Consider the following 15,748-nt stretch of genomic DNA (forward strand, 5'->3'; position numbering starts at 1 on the left):
TTCTTCCAACCATTACAAATTGTCATCTACGAGAAAGAAATTGTTAACCTTCAGTTGTATACTTGCATTTGCTTTTGTCAATTATAATTCCAAAGAGCATTAAAAAAATTAATAAAGGGGTTAAGTTATTATTAACACATTAGCTTATACTCTGTATTTTGTTCATATGCATGTTACTCCTGAATAAATTTAAGTCCAAACTCTAAAATTTTAATGGAGTAAGGGCTTCTCATTTACTGAACTGAACTGAACTGAATTCTCATTTACTAAGTTGAACTGAACTGAATTGAAATTGTTTATGAGAGAAGAAAATTAGACACAGAGCTGAACAGAATCGAAATTCAGTTGAAGGGAACAGACTCTAAATTGTGGAAAAAACTTACCAAATTACCAAATTTAATGGTGTATGTTGGGGAAAAATAAAGTTTGACTTCGCTTCTCGAACTATTGTAAGATTATACACAAAATGAGCATACGAATTAATACTCTATATGTTCATTCGTTACATTTGCATGTTCTTTATCTCATCAATGTAAAAAAAAAAAAAAAAAGGGTGTAATTATCTTTACAAACTATCTTTAAATTGAAATAAAAATAACATTTTGGATCTCCAAAATAGAAGCGGTAACGTGGGTAGGAAGGAGAGGAGAATATATTAAAAAAAAAAAAAAAAAGTGTTTGCTGAAATTCTTTTCTTTGTCTTCTGCAGACCCCTCGAACCCTAGACCTTCCCCATCTCCCTCATCTTCCACCACTTCTCCATCAAAACCACCAGAAAAACCCCCAATTTGCCAACCGTTAACTCCAATTCCCGCCTTTCTCAATCCCCAATTTCATCCCCAAACATTCAAATTCCTCCTTAAACCACCGTCAATTCCATCTTCTGATGATTATGATCATCACCCACTGAAATCAATGGACACGATCATCCACGCTGCAATCGAGGAGATCTGCTCACAAGGTGTTAATGGCGTCTCACTCTCTCTCCTCTGGCCTCGCCTTCACTCTTCTCTCTCCTCTGCAGAAATCAACCTCTGCCCTGCTGTTAAGCGGGCCGTATGGTCGAGCCTTGCTGCTGTTCCGGGCCTCCAATTTAGGGATGTTAATGGGTCGGAATTACCCGACCCGAAATCGAAGTCGGTTGAAGAGTGTGAGAGTTTGGGAGTGAAGGTGGTTGCTAATGAGCAGCTTCGAGGATGCTTTGTTGGGTTGTATGATGTTAAAGCTTCCAATATTACTGCTCCTCAGCAACGTGTTCTTGAGCGTCTTGCTCTTGCTAGGTATTGCTATTTGTTTTTTTTTTTTGGGAAATTGGTTGTGATTTCTTATAAATGACTTAATTTGATTTTCCAGTTATCATCATTTTTTCAATTAGTTTGAAGGTATTTTAGAATCAAGATACAACTTTTGTCTGATTTCAGATTATTATAGAATCAAGATACAACTTTTGTCTGATTTTAGATTATTGTAGGCTTAAAATTCTTACACTATACTAATTTGAAGTGTCTTTGCCACTTATAATGACATAGTCTGATTGAATTTGTTAAGGGAAACTGGAGTGACACAGGTTCAACTCTCTAAGGACCTTGGGATACCTGGAAACAATATCTTTTATGTGGTAAAGAGGCTTCAGTCCTGGGGTTTGGTTGTTCGGCAGGAAACAATAGTGAGAACAAAAGAAAATAGGCAACCTGTGCGTACCAATCTGATCCACTTACATCGCTACGCGCTGCCTTTGAGCTCTCAACAAAGACTTGAGATTACAAAAGAAAACAAGAATTTGGAAGAAAACCATGTCAGTGGTGCTGACCTTGAAGAATGTGGCCAAGATGATGTGCGTGTCAAGGATTTCTTGCCTGCAATCAAAGCTGTTTGTGATAGACTTGAGCAAGCTGAAGGCAAGGTCTGTTCTATTTGAATTTGTGAATCTGAATAATTTTTGTCAAGGCATCTTTGAATTATTGATTACCTAGTATTATTGATTGCAATGGTCACCTTATTTTTCAATGCCACTTTTTTCCCTTTAAGGTTCTCGTGGTCTCAGATATAAAACAGGAACTTGGTTATCGAGAAACAAAAGGACATAGAGCTTGGAGAAACGTAATATTTTCTTTATCTCATAGTCTCATACCCATCGGTTATGTTATATGACCGCTAATGCACTCTCAGAAAATTGTCTGTCTGTCTTCATGATGCTGGTTTCCAGATTAGCAACAGGTTGAAGCAGGCTGGTCTTGTTGAAGTATTTGAGGCGAAAGTAGATAGCAAAGTGGAAACCCCTACGAAATCCAAAAAGGGCAGATCTAGAGGGCAAAACAAGGTATTACTGCTTCATAATGACTCTCATTGCCTGGGAGTTCAATATGTTCTTTTCGGTCTCTCATGAAATCTAAATATTATATTTAAATATGATGTTATCAATAGTCAGTCTTGAGTTCCTCTCTTTTTTTTTTTTTTTTTTTTTTTGTTTGTCCTATAATTTTCTTATTCTAAGTATGTCTCTTGTTACTCTTTATAAGATGAATAATATATTTCTTTTTTCTGGCATTGGGCAGCCTGTCAGTTGTTTGCGATTGCTGAAGAGTTTTTCTCCTAAGTATTTTCAACAAAAGAATCGAGATGGCAAGTATATTGCCTCAGAGCAGCTTGTGGAGCTTCCTTTTGAGCAACAAATATATGACATGATTGATATTGAAGGATCTAAGGGGCTGCTTGGAGTTGATGTATGTTCATATCTTTCTTGATATTTTTTTCAGACTAATGACTATATGTCTTTACCTGTTTCTTATTAATCATCCCATGCATTATTTAAAGCTTTTATTGTTCCCATGAATATCCAAAGAGTCATAGAGAAAGTTTAAAGGATGTTACTTTTGAATGAGTATTGTGGAGTTCACATGTGATAACAGATTTGTGTCCGTGATTATTACTGTTAGTTGATTGAAACCAGTTAGGTATATGTTACTACATTATATCATTTCACAGTGGGAAGTGTACCTCTCTATCTGTTTTATCAAGTGGAAGTGGCAGACTGGCAGTGAAATTAATTTTAGAGAATTGGGTATTGTGTGTTGGGAACATGCGTATAGGTACTTTGGAATACTTATGGGGTATATTAACATAATAAGGAAGCATATTGCGATCTCGTACTCATACTACATATTAAGTTACCCTGGTCATAAACAAGGACTTGTAATTTGTCTTTTTTTTTTTTTTTTTTTTTTTTGGGTATTTATTTGACTTTAATGTAAAGAAATAATAACTGGAAAGAAATGCTGTAAGGACATGTGTAATGGAACTCTATTAGAACCTTGGTTTGAAAGTTGACTAATTTGTTTTTTAAGCATGCTAGCTGAAATAGACTAAAGGATTGAATTTTGAGATGGCAATTCATATTTAATACTAGGTGTTTTATATATATATATATGTGTGTGTGTGTGTGTGTGTGTGTGTGTGTGTGTGTAATCTTATTTTAAATGAATGTATTCATGGACACCCTTTATTTCTCTTGGATGCTCTTTATTTTTCTCACTTTACTCACCTATTTTTCAAACTCATTCAACTGATTATCTTGTTATGTCCCTTATTATATCGTACAGTTCCTTATGACTATTCATGTTAGCCAATCCCAAATCATTTTGGGACTAAGGCTTTGTTGTTGTTGTAATTTATTTATGCACAATTGCATTTAAGTATATTTTACTTTTGTACTCTTGATGTGTTTGCGTGAATTAGTTTCTTAAGTTTCATTCACATCTAAAATCCTATGTGAGCAGGTTTGCGGAAGGCTTGGTATCAGCACTAAAATGCTCGACAACCTGACCAATACAATGGTCTCTCGGTTTGGTTTGCATCAACTTTCAGAAAATCTTGAGAGAGGGTTAGCTTATCGGTTTTGGACAAAAGGAAATTTCTGTCCTGAATTACCTAATTCATCATTCAACAGATTACAAGATGGCTCTGATGGGCATCCTTTAGCTTTAGCATCTATTCAAGAGCCAACTCATGGTACAAGCTCCCAAAGAACCATTGCTGACATGGATTCCTTAAACTCAAAAAAATGGCTAACTGAAGATAATATGGAGAAGATAGACACTGAAGAAGAACTTGAGCATGAATCTCAGCAGGTCAGAGGATCAGTCCAAATTGTTGCTTGTCCTGGAGGTTCACTAGGTTTAGTCCTTGATATGAGCAATATACCTGGTTCAGCTGGTGGAAATGAATGTAATGGTACAACTGAGGCGTTAGCAAATCCAGTAATAAAGCCATTTGAACTTCAAGAAGGCCAAAGATATCCATCATTAACTAATGCTCAGAGAGAGATACGTTTACTTGAAAGACTCGAGGTTTGTTTCTTTTCATTCTCTGTAGTCTGTACTTGTTTCTGGTCCTGGTTATAAATCTTGCAGTATCAGATAAGTTTATAGTCTAATAGGCAATAAAGAAAATATTGTTTGCTATGTAGCAAGATGTTACTACTATATTATCTTACTGATGTATGAAAAGAAGTTATAGTAGGGGTTTTGTCTTGTTTTGCACATGTTCTGTGCAAAATTGCAGAAGCCCTACGAATTACTTGTGAAACCTGGGAAGGATGTCGACTGGGGTTGGCTGGTAGATAACATATTCAGTTTGCTAGTGGTAGCCTGGTAGGTTTTACAGGCCTATGCTAGAGGTTATGGAAAATGTCCACTCCCTCCGTTTCGTGTTAATCACAACGCTTTCCTTGTACATCCGTTTCAGATTAATTGCAACACTTCTATATTTGGAAGGGACCCACAATTATTTTATAATTTCTCTTTCCCAATAACCCCACTTTCACAAATATTTTATCCTCTCTCTTTCCTACCAACCCCACCCACACTACTTTTTTATTATATCTCTCTTATTAACAATACTTCATATTATAAGCCTATAAGCCTAGTCTATAATATTCTTAAACTTTGAGCCAATCCTACCGTTGCAACTAATGCAAAACGGAGGGAGTAAAACATAACTCTAACCTATGATTCCTATTGCTGTATGTCTGAAAAATTATACAGCTAATCCTATTGATCTTGATGAATTGCATCATTTTAGTAGTTTTTGTTGAAGTAATAGACTGACATGAGTTAGCAATAGCATGATCTTTGTATATATTCTTTGGCTGTGCTCTTCAGTTCTTTTGTATATACCTCAATTATATACTTGCATTTTTGTCCAAAATTTCTTCACTTTTGCAGACTGAGAAAATCATTGTCAAACCTGAGCTGCAAAGGTGGCTTGAGAGTTTTGAGAAGGACAAGAAGACAAGAATGGACAGAAAGACCTTGACACATTGTCTGAATAAGCTTGAACGAGAAGGGAAGTGTAAACTCATGGTCTTTAGTATACCAGGTGTCTCAAATTGTGGACATCTCCGTCAAATACTTGTGGTTCTTCATCCTTCTGTCCAAGGTTCGGCTAGTGAGTTGTCAGACCAAGTGCATGATAGACTGAGATCATTTGAGATGCAAACCCGTGGTGCCTTATCTCAGTCAAAGAAGGAACTTCCCATTCCTGTACTTCATGGCATTGAGAGAATTCAGATTAATGCACACTCTGACACTCAAAGTGCTAAATCTGAAGTTATGCGTGCTAATGGATTTGTCTTGGCAAAAATGGTTCGAACAAAGCTCTTGCATCGTTTTTTATGGGATTATGTGAATAGTTCAGCTGCATGCACTGAGGAGTCAACATCGACTAAAAGTGTAAATCCCACAAAAAACAGTTCTTGCGTATTGTTTGGTTTAGATGTTGCTATCAAAGCTATGCCTTTTGAACTATTTTTGCAAGTTGTGGGCTCTCCTCTTACATGGACTGATATGATTGAGAAGTGCAAGACTGGCCTTCTTCTGTCTGATCTTTCTGACGAAGAATTCAAGAGCATGATGGATACTCGAGCAACTGGAAGGCTATCGTGGCTTATTGATATATTGCGCCGTCTCAAGGTATACACGGTGTTATTATTTTTTATCCTTGTTGCCTACTTCTCTTTGCCTGTGACTTTTTTTCCTTTGATCATTTATATTTTGGATGTCAATTATTGATTTATGATGAAAATGAGTAAAGCTGTATATGTTTGAAAGTTAACATGTATGCAGTTATGCACATTTTTTGGCATCACTGACACCTTGAACTAATTTGGCCTCATTAGAGATGAGTTTTTCTTTTTTTAAGGTATGTGGTGGGCCCCACCTTCATTTCCTATATCAGGAATAGTAAGGGGTTAATACCCATTGGGAGGTGGGTAATGTGCATTAAGCTCGAAGCAGAGCCATTAGAACTGAAGCTCGCTCCAACTTGGCTGAACTTCTTGTACTGATTATTTGAGATGAATTGTGCTCTAAGTCTCTACTGATGGGCACCTTTTGATTCTAGCTTTTGGTTTTGCCACAACTGAATTAGGTGTAGATTCAACACCTGGAGATTCTATCTGGGTGTTAACAATTTGACCGAAAGACCAATCATGGATGCCATAATAAAGTGTTTATGTTTCTTCCCGAAAGTATCAATTTATTTTAGATTACTAGTTATTTTTCCCATAATATCATTCTTTGGAGGCTTTAACATGGGAATTGGGAAACCTTTCGTTAAATTGGTATTTACTCTGAAAACTGTAAAAATAATTAGGAAATAAGAAGCATGTTGGAGCATTAAACTGGATAATTGCTTACAATAGCAATAAGCTAAAGGAATGGAAAATTTCTCCAAGCTATCTATATTCTATATCAAAAGACCATAATACTTTTTACAGAAGATATCATTTTTAGTAGGCACTCAAGTATCCGGCTACTTTGTTTAATGCTGAATAATTACGAAGTTAATGTGAATTATTTTATTATTTTATGGACTTCAATGTCAGGAGTCAGCTACATTGTTTGATGCAATTTTTTGGTTTTTTTGTTAAAAAAAATTTCATTTTCTTTTTTAAATGTTGAAGGAAGTTATATTTTTTTGTTATATTTTTTTGTTATTGCAGACCATTTGTGTAAGGCTGAATCCCTGAATTGATTTTAGTTTCAATGTCCAAACATTTTGACTTCCATGCGCACAGGACTATCCTGCTCTTAGCATGAAATTAAGAAGTTTCTGCAATATTAAGATGTTGTTTCCAGATTTGTTTCCAAATTTATTTCCATGGAAGCCCTGATCTCAAGTTTATCATGGACTAACCCTTGCAACCTGGGTCACCTTTTACTATATCTTGCATGTCCAATTAAAGAGAAGTTTTATTCACCTTGCGAATTATTTAGGATTTGTCATTCCTTCAGTTTTGGTTTTGAAAAGAAAGCTGAACCTTCTGGGACTTGTAATGTTTTTTGTTTTTCCTCATCTCTGTCATTTTGAATTGATAATCTAGCTTATCCGGCTGGTAGCTGATGAAAGTCCCACGGATGCAACCAAGATCTCACACGCTAAACTTATATACGCTTTAGAGTTGAAACCATACATTGAGGAACCGCTATCAATGGACCTGTTGCCTCGAGGCCCTAGGCATGACTTTGTGTTGTCCACTGGCGAAGCTGTTGAAAAATATTGGCAGACTTTAGAGTATTGCTATGCTGCTGCTGACACAAAAGCTGCTATACGTGCGTTCCCTGGATGTGTGGTTTTTGAGGTAATGATCTGACAATAATGTATCCATACAATTCACGTACTCTCTTTTTGGTTATATGACTGTCTGCCCTTGTATATATATGACTTCACTTTAAGCTTAAGTGTATGTATATATATATATATATATATATATATATATATATATATATATATATATATATATATATATAGATTTGGGGTCAAATGAGAAGTTTCTTAAAATGAGAAGAATTTTATGTGCATAAAATTTTCACTAAATGTGCATATTTTTTGAATAAAATGTGCAAAAAAAAAATTTGACCAAAATTGAATGTGCATACCTTTTGCATATAATGTGCATAAGTTCTCGTTTTTCCAGAATTTGCAAAAAAGGTATCAGGTCCAAAATCACATATGCACATTTAGTAGAAAATATATGCACATTTCATCCTTCTCATTCTTCTCATTATAAGATCCTTTACATATATATATATATATATATATATATCTTTAGCGTCATTCTTCTTTTTAATCTCTATGTTTGAGGGTGATAGCCCTTGTAGATAGTTGATACATTTTTTTTTTCCCATTATGTTGTTCGACTTGTGCATACCCACATACGTGTGCAACTGTGCATGTACTTCTCTATGTACAAAATTTGAAGCATTGTTACCCATTACCAGCTTGTCTTGCCCCCTGTTTCTTAGTCCTGTATTCTCAGCTTGTAATTGCTAATTCAATCATTTGATCTGCAGGTTTGTCTTTATCGGTCATGGACTACAGTTAGGGTGATGAAGGCAGAGCAACGTGCTGAGCTCCTCAAGCGCATTAAGGATCAGCAAAGTAAAAAACTCAGCTTTCAGGAGTGTAGAGAAATCGCCAAAGATCTCAATCTTTCTTTAGAGCAGGTGAAGGAGCCTTATAGGCTATAGCTCTTTATTGTCATGAAACTCTGTAGGCTTGAATTATACCACTCCTTACCTATCTCGTTACCTTTATCTTAATTTTAAGCTTAATTATCTGAATGTTATTCAGTGTTAGGATGGAAAAATGAAGTTTATGAAAAGAAATATCTATAAAATTATAAGAATAAAGATGATGCAGCTGTTGATTGTTTTAATGTTCTGAAAAGTCATTGAATGTAGTTTTGCAGATGGATGCCAAAAAGTTTTTTTTTTTCTTCATATTGACTAGATCACAAAACATCAGTCTGGTCATGTCTCATGTGATCAAAACCTTTCTTATTAAAATTCATATTACCAAGAGAGATTAATGTTACCTCACTTGCCTGTAATCATGTTGATGTTCCTTACCGGTCAAACCACAGTTGCTAGTTCATGATGAATGATCATCCTCTTGATAAAATTTGATCTTGCTATTGCTTTGATGTTCTTGTAATGGAAAAAGAATTGGAAATTGGTCTTCTTTCGCTCTATAGAAATTAAGATATCCTCTTTGACCTGCTCTAACATATGCTTCTTACTAAAGTTGGTGTAGAAAATCTGCTAGGACAGTTATAGGGAAAGAGTGAGCATCTTACCAAAAATCAAGGGTAAAAGTGTCTTTGTAAACTGTTATATAAAGTTGAACTAAGTCGGATGGAGCTGATGGACTATCAATTATTGATCGAGTAGAGTGTTTATTTGCTGCAATTAGTTTACACTGAGGTATATTTACCAAATCCTAAGTTTCATTAAATTATTTGCAGGTGCTTCGTGTATATTATGATAATCGGCAGCAGCGTCTTAACAGATTTCAGGGAGATTTCAATATTCAGGGCGTGGTTTCAGATGCTAGAAGTGACAGGCATCCTCAATCTCGGCGCAAAAGGAAGGTATCTGAAGAAGAAAGATTGGCGAAGCGTGCAAAAGCCAATCATACAAGTGGTTTGTTGAAATTCGATTTTGTTGTTTTTTGCTAGAGGTATTAGCCAAGCCTACTTGCCAGTGTACTAAAGCATGTTGTTTCTTTGATGGCATGCTGGATTCTAGAATCCCATGAAGATAGTGAAGAAGAGGAGTTGGAGGAGCCTGAAGTTGTTGAACATGAGGAACAACAGGAGTCATTAATCGGGCAGTGTATCATGCCAATGTTGAAACCAACTCGTCAGCAAAAGTTCTCATGGACAGAAGAAGCAGACAGGTATGTCTATATATATATATATATATATATATATATATATATATATATATATATATATATTTATATGAAGAATCTAAATTTTGTAATTACCAGTCTGCCAATATAATTACTTTGGTTTGGAGCTTGGTGGCTAATATGAACAACAGAAGAGAGTTAGGAAATTGATGGCCTTTAGGTGGTTGTAAATTATTGGTATTTTACGTCACTTCATCCTATTGACACAGGTTTTTGAAGTTGAAATTTGTGTATATATGTCATTCATTTACAGGAGTATTAGTTTCATTAGTAGTCATGTTGCTTAATTGCTTTTTGTCTCTCCTATTGTTGTCAGGCTTTTACTAATTCAATATGCAAGACAAAGAGCAATTCAAGGTGCAAGGCGCGGCACAGATTGGGCTTCAATTAGCGATCTTCCTGCTCCTCCAAATACCTGTCGTAGAAGAGTTTCTGTTCTGAGAAGGGACATTAAATTTGCAGAATCTTTGATGAGGCTGTGTAAGTTGCTTACTCAGAGGTATGCTCAGCAGCTGGATCAAGAAAAAAATGAGTATGGTCAAGAGTCCCATTCTCAGGGAAAACGCTGGGATGACTTTGATGATAGTACAATTAAGGTAGCCCTTAAGGAGGTTCTTGTACAAAAGCAGATGATGAAATTGGAATCTGCCAAGAGAAGTGAATCTGCATCTCAGGTATTTAATATTTATCAGTTTTTGGCACAGATGCTTAAATAACCTCTATGCAATGAAGCAGCTTAAGACTACCCATTGCTCAAACTAACTCACTTTACACTTTGTTGATTTTAAATTGTACCAAACTGCTAAATGCTTCCCTTATTCCCTATCTAAATAGATCAACTGTCTATTCATTCAGCCTTTTGTGATTTTTCCAATTTTGAATATGCATTTATTCTCTCTCCATTCCATGTTATCAACCACCCCCCCCCCCCCTTTTTTTATAATTTAAAAAAAATCCCTTATATTAATTTATTTAATAATTTCAATGCTATATAATTCTTTTCTTTTAAGTATCAATGAAATTCTTGTAGTTTATAATTTTTATTTTTTTTTATAACAATGCAATAACTTACACATCCATCAGGCATATGCATAACCTTGAAAGACTTTTTTAATGTAGATTGTTCTTCCTTGACTTTGTGAATGTTTCTCCTTAAGGTTGGGAGTCATTGTAACTTCATCAGCCAAAAATTTATCGACATGGAGTAATCTTTGTAAAATATTTTGAATCCTATGCAATTTAGTGCTTATAAAGCTGTCTATGGTTGTAGGGAGCCCACAATATTGTTGCAAGTAGTCCAGGTGAGTTTGACAATGACTCTGAAAAGCAACAGATAGATTCCAGTCAAAGATCCAGACGCCACCGCCTTCCTCAGAAGTTTGTCATGCATTTGAAGGAGGGGGTTAGCATAATCAAACGAATGAATCAATCATTGGCTGTTTCTTGTGCTGTTGAGCTTTTTAAGCTGGTCTTCTTGACCAACTCAAAAGCAGCTGAAATGCCAAATTTGCTAGCGGAAACGTTATGTTGCTATTCGGAGCATGATCTTTTCTCAGCTTTTGACTACCTCAGGCAGAAAAAAATTCTGGTAGGCTTTTTAATTTATGGACCCCACTTATGGGACTAAGGCTTTGATTGATTGATTGCTTTTTAATTTATGCTCTCAACTGCTTTCTTTCTTCTAGTAAGTGTTATGATATTATTGTACATGATTAGAAATGCATTGGCTCAGACAATATGCTTTGAGTTTCTAATGCTTAGCCTAATAATTTATATCGTCAAATCTGGAAGTTTGATTTTCACCTGAGGAAGAGAAAAACTTGGGCCATCTTCCCCTCCCCTAAATCCAAAAGAAGAAAGAAGGATCATGCTTTGGTTATGCTTATGCTCATGTTATGGAAACTACTGCTACTTTATTGTTGTTGTCATTTTATGAATCAAGGTTGCCTTTTTGGGGGGCTAACGTAATGTGTAACAGGTAGGAAGTGGTCCCAGTCAACCATTTGTCCTGTCTCAAAATTTCTTGAGGAGCCTTTCATTGTCTCAATTTCCAGCAAATACGGGGAAGCGAGCTTCTAAGTTAGCAAGATGGATAAGTGAAAAGGAGAAGAAGTTGATGGAAGGAATGGTGGATTTACCTTCAGATCTGCAGTGTGGAGATGTTTTCCATTTGTTTGCTTTAATATCTTCTGGAGAGCTGTCCATTATGCCGGTTCTACCTCTTGAAGGTGTTGGGGAGGCTGAGGACTCAAGAAGTACAAAACGTAAATATGATGACCATGAATTTGAGGAGAGTGGTGTTAGCAAGAAACATAAATGTAACTCTTTGCAAGAAAGTGAGATCTTTTCCCGCCGAGAGAAAGGCTTCCCTGGTATAAAAGTTTCTCTAAGTCGAGCAACAATTTTGAGGTCCAACACTGTTGAATTTTTCAAAGATGAAGGTAATGCAATGCTGTTCAGTGAAAATGATCAGTTTTACTCGACTTTGGGTCAGACAGTCAGCTGCACATTATCCTCCATTGAAAGTGTGAAAGAATCCCCTGATTTTGGCAGTATTATTCCAGCTACTATTATTTCTGGTAATTCATTATGGGAAGTTATGGCAAATTTCTCAGTTCAAGATCTGTCTAAACATAGTGGACAAGAATATGCTCAATTGCATCCAGAGCTTTTTAAAATTGCACACACAAATATTCAGAAAGCTGGTGATCAGGGCTTAACTATGTCAAAGGTTTCTGAGTGCTTGGGAATTCAAGGTATTCTGTTTTGGAGTTGGGTGTATGTTTTTTTTTTTTTACTCTAAAGATCAGTCATCATACTGATTATTTGGTTTCCCTTACCAGGTACAATTCTGGCTGAACATGTTGTTGATGTGCTTCAATTGTTTGGCCTTGTATTGAAGGTTGGTGTCATTTCTGATTTCAGGATGGTGATTCTGATACTTCTCTACGATTTTATTTTATAAAAGTGAGCTGATAAGTTTTCAAAAAAATAGAGTGAGCTGATTATATTTTCTGTGATTTAGGTCAATGGTTACAATTCTATTCATGTAGTTGATGGTCAATATCTCACCAAGTACTTTCTGGCCTCAAAGACAACTTATTCTCAAGGTCCTGGAATGGCTTCATCTTCAGTTACTCAGAGAGATGAGACACATATAGTTGAAGGGACTGCAGATTGTGAAGATAAAGTGAATTATTCAGATGATTGTGAAGTGCATAGTCGTAATGCATCTGAAGAGGTCTCACCACTCTTTAATGTAGTTCAGGCTCACAAAAAGCTTGAAGGGAGCAGCTCTAGAACATCCACTGAAGATAGGGAGAATATCCAAAACTTTGACAAATCAACTGCTGCTTTTCGGCCAATTTTGCCTTGGATCAACGGGGATGGAACTATTAATAGGATTGTCTACAGGGGGCTTACACGTCGTATACTTGGTATTGTGACTCAAAATCCTGCCATACTAGAGGTAATATTACTTTATCCACTATTTTGTATTAGGGGCCGGTCCTGAAATTATCTCTGCTGTTGTACTGTTAAGGTCAAAATTGCATGAATTCTGGACTTCTCCAGATCCTGTTAAAGGCAAAGTGATATACATGTTTTTTTTTTGAGGGGGATGGGGGGCTGTTAATTAATCTTTCAACAAGTTGTAAATGGGGGTTGGTATTGTGGGAGGGGGAGGTGTTGGGGAAATGGTATTGTGGCTTTCCAATATTAGTAGAATTTTCTTATGCTTAACAATAATAAATTAGAATGGTTTTCTGTTTATGTATTTGGGCATGGAATAGTCCAATTTAAACTGTACATGGTCCTTTTCTTGTTGATCTTTGTGTGGTCCTTTTCTTGTTGATCTTTGTATGATCGTGGTTTTCCATTTTTTTTTTGTCCTCTCTGCTGATCGTATGATTCTGACAGGGTGATATTCTCAGTCAAATGGAAGTATTAAACCCACAGGTATCCTTTTCTTGTTTGATTTGTCTGTTAAAACAAGATATTATCCTTAAAGTTTTATGTTGCTGAACATATCATCAATTTACATTAAGTAATTTTTTAACTGACTTCCTTAATTGTCCTTAATTCAAAGAATTTTCTTTTTCATTAAATTGCATGCTGCTGTGAAATTATCCAGTTAGACATGGAGTTGTTGCAAGAGTATAAACAAAGATTCTAGTGCCTGTGTTCTGCCTGTACTCAGGACTTAAAATTGTTTAAATAATTATAAAGATGGGTGTTGTGTTATACTTCATGCCAATTAAGATGGAAGATTGGAAGCTCAGTTTTAAAATGAACTGTTAATAGACAGCTATAGATAACAAGTATTTAACAATATGATAAAAAATTCCATTGAATATTGCAAAATTCTGGAAGCAAGCTTGATATTGAATGTTACACAACCCCGCCCCCCCCCCCCCCACCCCCATTCATTGCATGTCGATACATATTATGCCTTGCGCCCTACTCTTTATGCTACTATCATTATATTTTCTTAACTGGTATCATTTGCTTTTTTTTTTTTTTTTTCAAATGGAGCCAAAATTTTCACTTTTTGCTGGCTTTGGGTTATAATGCACTACTCCGTATATTAGAGTGGCTTTTAAAAATGTGTTTGCATCTTATTCATGATGAAGTATTAAAGGGTGGATGCATTTTGTATATATACTACTCCAAGACTACAACTACATGGATGTTATATTTAAGAAGACAGATATATGATATACAAGTATGCATGTTCTGATTCTAAGTGCTTGTCAATTGAAAGGCTTCCTACAGGACTAAATCTTAAGCTCTTATTATTTGCTGTCTCCTAAGTCCTAATCTTTTAATTTGTCTTCAAAACTTATTTGACATATTCATGGATTTTCAGAGTGGAAATTTGTCACTGTATTGTCTAAAGAAGTTAAAGTTAAGTAATTCGCAGCATCTTAAAATGTCATGGGTTATAGCTAAATTCAATGTAATGCTGCCAATTGAAAGAGAATGACATTATGAATCATGACATTAAATTTGGTCTTTTCATTGAATTGTTTTAGTTGATCAGCTGACAACATGATGTTGGCATTCGGTATACGCCTCTTCCCAGAGGAAAAATTTTCGGATAAGGAATTCTGCTTGAATCTTTGAATGTAAACTCTCATAAATTAGTTATGCTAGAAGATGTGGGGATTTAGTGGTGTGATTATAGGTTAGATCACAATTAGAACTTAGAGCTTGGGAGGCACCTTACCTAGATTATTCATGGCAAAAAAATCTTTGGCGGTAAATGTGGTCATGTAGACATGGAGAATGTGACTTGACACTGCAGTGTCAGAGAGAATGTTCTTGTTAATTTGGTCTTATATGGTGCAGATGAAGATATTTCTACAACTAACTTACTAAGCCACAAATTTTTGGTTCCTTGCTTGATTCATTATGAGTTTACCTTTTCTTTCTTTATTAATTAAAAGGCGCATTTGTTTATGCTTTGTTCACACTTTCTTCAGAGTTGCCGAAAGCTGTTGGAATTGATGGTTTTGGATAAACACCTTATTGTGCGGAAGATGACTCAAAGAACTTCTTCAACACCCCCTGCCTTGCTGGAGATTCTCAGTGGCAGCTACTCTAGACCTAAGTTTGTTTGTCGACAGCATTACTTTGCAAATCCAATGAGTACTTCACTGCTATGATTTTAGGATCCTTGCAGTTAGCTTAGGAGTCGTATCATATGCTGTACAAGAGCTCTTGCTCAGCAGTCTTTTTCCTTTTGGCGTAGAGGCTTCTAGTGGTTTAGCCCCTGGCGCAAACAATGTGTACAGTTTCTGTCTATATATGGTTCTACTGTTGCAAATTATTTAGATCATTAATCTTAAAGACTTGATCCAGTAATTAAGACTGATAGCATGTGTACGAATGTCACGGGGTCAAATTCTCCCATCCCTACCCTTGTGACTCATTTGGAAAAAATTAAAAGGAAAAGAAAAAAAGAAAAGAAATTATGAAAAACTACCTCATAAAA

The 15,748-nt window shown here is 35.7% G+C and overlaps 1 protein-coding gene across 2 annotated transcripts; it reads left to right on the forward strand.

Annotated features, from left to right (window-relative positions):
- The first annotated feature begins 399 nt into the window (after positions 1–399).
- On the forward strand, positions 400–15,628 carry LOC110716442. Of its 2 annotated transcripts, XM_021895061.1 has the most exons (18): positions 401–1,280; positions 1,549–1,903; positions 2,029–2,100; positions 2,207–2,320; positions 2,556–2,723; positions 3,777–4,346; positions 5,223–5,969; positions 7,382–7,639; positions 8,352–8,504; positions 9,305–9,482; positions 9,588–9,738; positions 10,070–10,427; positions 11,024–11,341; positions 11,732–12,509; positions 12,597–12,655; positions 12,779–13,222; positions 13,672–13,710; positions 15,237–15,628. In XM_021895061.1, exons 1-18 carry the CDS (start codon positions 916–918, stop codon positions 15,417–15,419), a joined length of 5,310 nt encoding a protein of 1,769 aa, XP_021750753.1. In that variant the 5' UTR covers positions 401–915; the 3' UTR covers positions 15,420–15,628. The 2 variants fall into 2 exon arrangements, with proteins under 2 accessions (XP_021750754.1, XP_021750753.1); XM_021895062.1 differs by lacking the exon at positions 13,672–13,710 and having other exon boundaries at positions 400–1,280.
- The last annotated feature ends 120 nt before the right edge of the window (positions 15,629–15,748 follow it).

Source organism: Chenopodium quinoa, unplaced genomic scaffold (genome assembly GCF_001683475.1).
Source record: "Chenopodium quinoa cultivar QQ74 unplaced genomic scaffold, ASM168347v1, whole genome shotgun sequence".
Classification (NCBI taxonomy): Eukaryota; Viridiplantae; Streptophyta; class Magnoliopsida; order Caryophyllales; family Amaranthaceae; genus Chenopodium; species Chenopodium quinoa.

Bases quoted from the DNA above. Each gene is read 5' to 3' on its own strand.
- LOC110716442 (XM_021895061.1), top strand. From the start codon at position 916: ATGGACACGATCATCCACGCTGCAATCGAGGAGATCTGCTCACAAGGT. The intron at 9,483-9,587 runs GTTTGTTGAAAT...GCTGGATTCTAG, and splicing joins AAAAGCCAATCATACAAGTG to AATCCCATGAAGATAGTGAA. The intron at 12,656-12,778 runs GTTGGTGTCATT...TCTGTGATTTAG, and splicing joins TGTTTGGCCTTGTATTGAAG to GTCAATGGTTACAATTCTAT.